At 37.9% G+C, this 7667-nt stretch overlaps 1 protein-coding gene across 1 annotated transcript; it reads right to left on the bottom strand.

Annotated features, from left to right (window-relative positions):
* Positions 1 to 3189: 3189 nt before the first annotated feature.
* LOC136840511 (uncharacterized) lies at positions 3190 to 7036 on the bottom strand. The gene is made up of 2 exons (XM_067107168.1): positions 5423 to 7036; positions 3190 to 3522 (listed from the first exon to the last, which is right to left on the bottom strand). The coding sequence occupies exons 1-2, from the start codon at positions 6019 to 6021 to the stop codon at positions 3354 to 3356; spliced, it is 768 nt and encodes a 255-aa protein (XP_066963269.1). The 5' UTR covers positions 6022 to 7036; the 3' UTR covers positions 3190 to 3353.
* Between the last annotated feature and the right edge of the window lie 631 nt (positions 7037 to 7667).

Raw genomic sequence — 7667 nt, 5'->3', positions numbered from 1 at the left:
TTGAGGATAATAGTAAAAAAACATTAAAAATTATAAATATGAAAACGAAACTGATTGCATAAAATTCATTTCCGGCTATGGACCTTAGGTGGTTACAGAATGTACGAAAATAAATGAGTGAAAAGTGCATAATTGAAAAGTATGAGGGGTTGGAGGATAGGAAGACCTAGCATAGGTAGGATGGATGGCATGCAAGAGGTGCTAGAAAGGAGGGGTCTAAACGTCCAGGAAACGTGCAGAGTTTTGAAAGATATGAAGTATGGAGGTTTCTTTCCAAGATTACACGAAAAATTTCTCCCGTTTCATTTCCTGATGACTTCTCTTTGTAAAGCTGATTCCCTTGGTTGCTATGAAGGAGGTTGGTTTCTGGCAAATCAGAATCTTTAATTTCTCTCACGGGGTTGGAGAAAATTCATATTTACGGAAAATGAGTTTATATTGTTTCAACAAAATGATTGAATTTTGATACTCATATGACTGTATTCAAGAGAAATTTTTTGGAACAAGCAAATTCTTTTCTTTCTTTCTCTTGATCGTTGGAAAAGAAAAAAATTCTAGACCATTCTTTTTCTCTTCACAAAACTATCTGATTCAACCAACACGACTATATTCAAGAATGATGATTTTCGACTAGTGGACATCCTTGATTGCTCAGCTCAGGTCTTTTTAGTTTTCTGTAAAAGAAAACATTGAGATGGCTTTTTGTCTGTCCGTCCGCACTTTTTCTCTCCGCCCTCAGATCTTAAAAGCTACTGAGGCTAAAGGGCTGCAAATTGGTATGTTGATCATCCACCCTCCAGTCATCAGACAAACTAAATTGCAGCCCTTTAGCCTCAGTAGTTTTTATTATATTTAAGGTTAAGGTTAGCCATGATCGTGCATCGGGCACCGCTATAGGTGCCAGCAGCACAGGCCACCACCAGGCTTTGGCTGAAAGTTTCATGGGCTGCGGCTGAGAGTTTCATGGGCCGTGGCTGAGAGTTTCATACAGCATTATACGCTGTACAGAAAACTCGATTGCGCCGAAGAAACTTCGGCGCATTTTTTTTTACTTGTCTACAGAATCAAACTTATAGTGCTAAAATTATTTATTTTTTTTTACTGCTGTGAGGGAAATTGCTGAGACGTCTTATCTGAACAAGGTTTATAGCCAGAGTGTTCAGACCTAACGGAAACTCAGTTCAGGTTAATATTATATGATAGCTTGTATAATTACTCTTTAGAACCAAAAATGTCTTCAGAAATTCGTGCAACTCGATTGAAGTTTTTTATTTTTCGTTTAAAGACCTCAATTTTCAAGGGTGTATATTACGGTCAGCGTAAGTGATATAAATCTCTAACCTCTCTCTTGACACGGTTCTCCTGTCAGAGGATATAAATCCAGGTCGATAACCTCAGGTCAACGTTGCGTGGGGGCTTCGGAATAGTGACACAAATACTTCTTTGTTAGTAAATTGGGACAACCTCAAGACGCAGATCTCGAGAACGCGAAGTGCTAGTGACATGGGTTTGAAACCGCCAGGAAACTTGACCGATTGTCTCTGTCTTAAGTATAGGGTTTCTGCCCATAAAGTGGGATATTCCGTTCTAAAAACTGCATTTGAATTTAGCCTGATATTGGAAAATCTTCAAGTTACTTTCTTATGAGACTGTGATGACATTTCTAGTCATAAAAATTTTCGACTACTTGTGAACCACAGCAGATAATAATATTTTTAATAAGGTGAAATTTTTATGTTGATATATAGTTTCGTTTATACTAGTGTGCGGGAGAGCTTTTGAGTGATGAATGCTTGAGGCCTACAGAGGACAGGCACTTACTTCTGCTCTTACTTGGTCAGTATTGTTATGTGCTTGTAAGTCCATAACATTTTGTATTGGATTTGAAACCGCATGATGGCTTAAATTTATTCTCTTGTTTAATTGCCAATTACATTGATGTTAAACTATATCACATGGAAAAGTGTTGTACTCCTATCTCTATTGGTGTGCGAGAGATCTCTGATGCCGAGATTGGGTAGGCACATGAAGTGGTACTAACTTCCGAGAAGAGAAAACTTTTGTGGCTTAGCGTGACCGGCAATGCTAGTCCTTGCAACTCTAATCATCCTGGATGTGTGTTCAAATTACTTTACGTCTGAAACTTATCTTTACATTTCATTGCCAGTTGCATTAACTGTCTCTTATATTACATGAAAAAATGATTTACAAATTCATCTACAGTGTCGTGCGAGAAAGCTTATTGTGGAAGTATGCTTCCGACCGAAACCGGCCTGCAGGCGCGAAGTCGCATTGGCCTCCGAGCGGGATTGAAAAAGTTTCCTGTAGTGGCACAGTTGGTAATACTATGTTTTGGTAACTCCAAACATTATGGATGGAAGTTCAAAGCGTTTGAGGGCTGACACTTGTGCTCTCATTTAAAAACCAATGATGTTAACACTGGGATGTGGATGTAAGGCTCCCATTTAAATTTCCCACGATTTATCTTATTTTATTCGTATTACGTATGCTGACAGCTCAGTTTTATTTCAGCTTTACAACAATTATTGTGTTAGTCAGGAAAGTCTGTACATGGTTGATATTCCATCATTGTGTTTCAGGTTTCATCTCTTCCATTCCTTATTGTCTTTGCACAATTAATAAGTACTTTTGAAGTAATAAGCATATAATGAGCTTAGCTTTATATATGTATGTATGTATGTATGTATGTATATATATACATGTATATATATACACATATATATATGTATATATATATATATATATATATATATATATATATATATATATATATATATATATATATATACACACACACACACATATACACTTCGCCTGACATCTGACACGTACATCCAAAAAGAAAAGAAACTAAGTTTTTAGTAATAATCAGTCTTTCTTATAATCAGAGGTACGAACAATTACAGCAAAGCAAACAACTATAGAAAACAACTGATTTTACAACGTACAAAAAATACAAAAAAAATCTAGTTTAAAGTGGAATGCACATTGAGGAATGAAAAACTATATCAGAAAAGTATAAAACTGCAAAAATGTTTGCACACAGAAAAACCGAAATCACTCATAACCAAACTGAAATGAATAATCAGTAAGAGAAGAAATATACAAACAGCAAACGAAAAGTATAATTCTGATTTAATTTTTGCCATTCTCCTATCTTCTATGGTTTTTTTTTTTTTACGACTGTGTGGTATATATATTTTGGAGTTTGTGATTTTTAGTCTTTCGCTTCCTTCCGGAAGCATTCCAGCACTGGCCTCTTGTAACAATCAGCCTCGCGGACGCGATGGCGCCCTTGCAGAGAACGTGGCCTTCCTCTCCTGCAGGGAACCCTAGGAGCGCCACCGGATGACGTTGTCCAGAAACCAGATGACGGGCATGTACACCAGGAAGGTGAAGAAGATGACGCTGCAGGACAGCAGAGGGACAGGAGGTTCCGTGCCGAAGATGACCACCGTGGTGATTGTCCCCAGCATTAAGGAGTAGATGATGTTGCATCGGCTGTGGAATCAGATTTTGAAGACAACTGTTAAGATGTGGCTCCCAGTTGCCTGAATCATTAGTTGAAGTAAAAAATTGAATTACCATTAACATAGCCATGTTGCTCTGAGGATTTGGTATTAAAATGACTGCTAGAGATCTTCTATCATATGAGCTTTTCAGTCGAGAAACATGCCACGTGCCATTTTTAAAATATAATAAATTAAATTAAAAAATACTTTCACCCAGGATGGCGCTTGGCATGTTTCTCGACTGATAGCCTCATATGTAAGTTATAACTTCTACAAAGAATAACAATGATATTAATGGATCATGTAGATAAGAAGTGATTACATAATTTCCATGACCAAATAGCTCTGCCATTACAATGTGGTCTTATTATCTGAGGATGACAGCTCTCATTATTTGTTCAGTATCGCATTCTGTAATGGAATAAAAAAAATTGCAAGAGTGACTCTTGAGATCAAAGGACAATCAATGCATCATGAGGCTTTAAAAAAAAATATGAAGCTGTGAGTATGCCAAAAGATGGGACATGTTGTCACTTATGTACAGTACTCAGAGATAGAGATATGAAGGTTTATTATTTTATATATATAGCACTAGGTGACTCTCAGATGACAAAATTCTCTCAGAATTCAAGGGGCTATTCTCTTGCCTTCTTTCGGCAAGGAAGTAGATTGTAAAATTCAAATGTATAAAGTACCATTTGAATACACAGATATATCAAACTTCATTACTAGAAGTGAAAAATCATGACCACAAATTACTCGAAGTACATTGCCAATACATTGCCAATTGAAGTCTGGTAACAGGACTTACTGTATAATATGCCCACTTTACAGTAGTTCACGTTATGGCTGGAAGCGAAAAACAAGTTTTTTTTCACACCACCACCACCAGCCAATTTTGTTAGAGGAATTTCAAAGCGTGCAGGTGCAGAACCAATAGCTAAAGAGCTTGGGCAAAGTATAGACTGATTAAAAGAAATTTGAATGCTACAAACAACGCTAGTCATAAGGGTTGTGCATGCATCCGGAAAATGAAGCTCATACCATCTGCAAAATGTGAAACTACTTTTACATGATTAAGGATTATTTAATGAAAATTGTGATGGGATGTGGTGGCATAGCTGTTGAAACGAACAAGAGCGAAGAAGTTGCTGCTGAAAATGGGGAACGCTTGCCTGAAGTACCTTGTGCGACATACATGCTGTCCTTCGTAGAGCCCAGTGGTTAGTTATGCTAAGTACTTTTTCATCCACCACATTTTCTTTCAATTAATTGCCTGCAAATACTTCAGCTCAGCTTAAGGCATTGTCATTCAAGGACGTTCTCTGGGGTCTGTAACATCTTGCTGCCAAACTATACTCCTAGTAACCTAGTGTTTAGTACAGTTACCTCATATAAGAGGAGGGGCTTAATTTGCTTCACTTTTGCCACTAATTTTAGTTAATTTTTTAAGCTAGTTTATATAGAAACAATGCAATCAACTACTGTCTACCTGGTCCTAAGTTTTGTAGCAAGACACTGAAAAATACCATAACTGTGTTCTTTGTCATATTGCCTAAATGCATAAACATAAGGAGAGAGGAAAAAAGATTTAAAATCTAAGAGCGTGCACGACAGTTGTGGAATATTCAGTGATAATTTTGAGAATAAGGACAGTGAATCCGTTGTTATAGGACATTTAAGCCATAAATGATCGTGTTCAGCTTTGAGGTTTGGTGGATGACCTCTTGCCCTGTGCTAACAATGTCGGGAGATTGAACCACTCTTCCACATATACAATCTTGATGATGGTGTTAGTTATTATTATTAGTGGTAGTAACAAGAACGGCTATTGATGCCAACAGCAATAACTGGGTAAGTAGCTGAAACAGAAACCAAGAAATAATTACCAGTTTCTATTTAACTCCACTTGCGTAAAGTCATATTCATTTTGCCAGTGAAAATTTGACGTCCAGTGCTCATTTGTATCGTGTTGGGCAAATGAAGATGGGGTAGGAGGTGAGTAAGGTGGGGGAACTCCTGTGCCTCCGATGAAATATGGTGGTGGATCTGATGAAATGCTCCTTAAGGCCAAGTTTCCATTATTACTCCCAGAAAGATTGCTAATTCTTCTTTGCTGTGGACATCTGTCATTAGCAGATTCAGTAATACTAATCTCTGTTCTTTGAATGTCATCTGTATAGATATGGGACTCTTGTGATCCTATTGATAAATTATTAGAATTGTATGGGGAGGGCAGAGATTCTCCGTGATTACTGTTTGATGGCTCCTGCAACCTTCCATCGCTAATAGTAAATGGGATATTATTCATTTCGCAAAAGTCACTAGATGTTGAAGCAGCTTGTTGTATACGGGTTTTCTTACCAAGCGTCTTAAGCACACCAAGCAATCTGCCCTTGGCTCTTCGCCAGTCAAAACCATCTGTTTCTCTGTATTTCGGAGGTCGATCTGTAGTAGAGCAAAAATAGCAAGGTGGACTCAACTTCATAAATGGTGAACGATACTGGCACGTACATTTTATGGGTTTAATTGGTGAGGGGTTTAACAGAATGGGCTGGATGTGAATAACTCTTGATGCTCTTTGTGCCCCGTTCCCCAAAGAAGGGCCTGCATTGCAGTATCCAGATGATAATGATCCTTCATTCCCTTCTCTGAGTGCTCCACTGCTTGCTTCAGAACTGCTTGCTTCAGAACTGCATGAGCTTACAGAAGGTGGATTTCCATCTTCTGAATGGGCTGCAGAACTATTTAAGGAAATGGATGAGGGAGATCTGCTTATCTCCGAACAGGATGATGCAGTAATGTTAATTTCTGTAGCACTATTTTGATTGTAGGTTGAGACTAAAGACCCAGAAGAGCTTGGACACTGATTTATTCTGTTATATTCACCATTTTGACAACCATCTTTGTACGTTGCAGCATTCGTTTCCGTTGTGCGATTATCTTCATAGTCGCTAGAACTACTAGGAACTTGATTCCTTGTTTCACTGACTACTTTAACATGATTTATCTGGTCACCTCCTTCTTCAATATCTTTTGCAGAGGGCACTGCATTTGCGGTGAAAGTCGTTGATCTTGAGACTGCCTCTAAATTTGAGCAAATGTCAGCAACAACTGAGCTTGAATAATTATCACCACCGTTGTTTGAACTTTCAGTAGAATTTTTCTTGTTACTGCAATCATCATAATATGATGTTCCCACAGGTGGCTCACAGATTTTACAACAACTGGACGTTTCTCCATCCTTTAATGACGATTCTTGTCGATGAAGGCAAGCTACATTTTCACAGGGTCACCTAAAGCAACTTGTATACTTGAACAATCAGTGTTTCTTGGTATAGAATTCAGATGTCTCAGAGTATTAGTATTATTTTGACGGTTATTGTAATTCTGGGAAGGCCCATTGGTATTTGCTCTGATGCTCTCTGCAGAATCGCCTTCGGAGCATTCGTCTTTGATGTTCTCCATCACTTCAAGGCTTTGTCTTCTTGACTCCATTCGTTACATGTCCCGTAAAGATAAGCTACAAACTGTTTAAAAAAATTAAGTTGTCTTTGAACACCTCCTCGCTGTTAGTTGAGTCTTGCGAGATATTTCGATAGTCTATGTTCCAAAGCATTGTCTGCGTTTTTCTGAGAAAATATGAAATGGACCAAAAATAATGGTGTCAGGCACCTGTGAATCCCTTTATTTGCACACTTTCCAGTTATTCAATGTAATATTTTATCACACTTTTACGTTCTGATCTTAAGGCTTGTATGTCGAACACTGACTGGTTCCTCGAAAATTGTCCTGTAAAACCTGTACATCCAGTATCAGACACAGACTGCCGCAGTACTTGAGAGGATCACGGAAGGAACAGTATTGTTCAGTGATCGAGGAAAACACGGTAGCTGCGAGGCATGATACTGAATTAATAGGTTTTCATAGACTGCCAAGAATTAAAAAGCAGATGAAACAGCAATTTGCGTTTGTTAGCTAACGGTTATATACCTCTTATTAAAAGTTTGAAGAAGGATGCTCTAATTTGTAAGGTACAGGCACATATTTGTTAATATACCTTTGAGTTACATTTAGAAACTTATTGCTGATAATTGGCAGCTTGGCAGCCCGAACACAGAAAAAAGAGCTGAT

This window comes from Macrobrachium rosenbergii, chromosome 7 (assembly GCF_040412425.1).
Source record: "Macrobrachium rosenbergii isolate ZJJX-2024 chromosome 7, ASM4041242v1, whole genome shotgun sequence".
Lineage (NCBI taxonomy): Eukaryota > Metazoa > Arthropoda > Malacostraca > Decapoda > Palaemonidae > Macrobrachium > Macrobrachium rosenbergii.
Note: the sequence above shows the minus strand (reverse complement) of the source record. Positions and strands in the feature narration are given on the sequence as shown.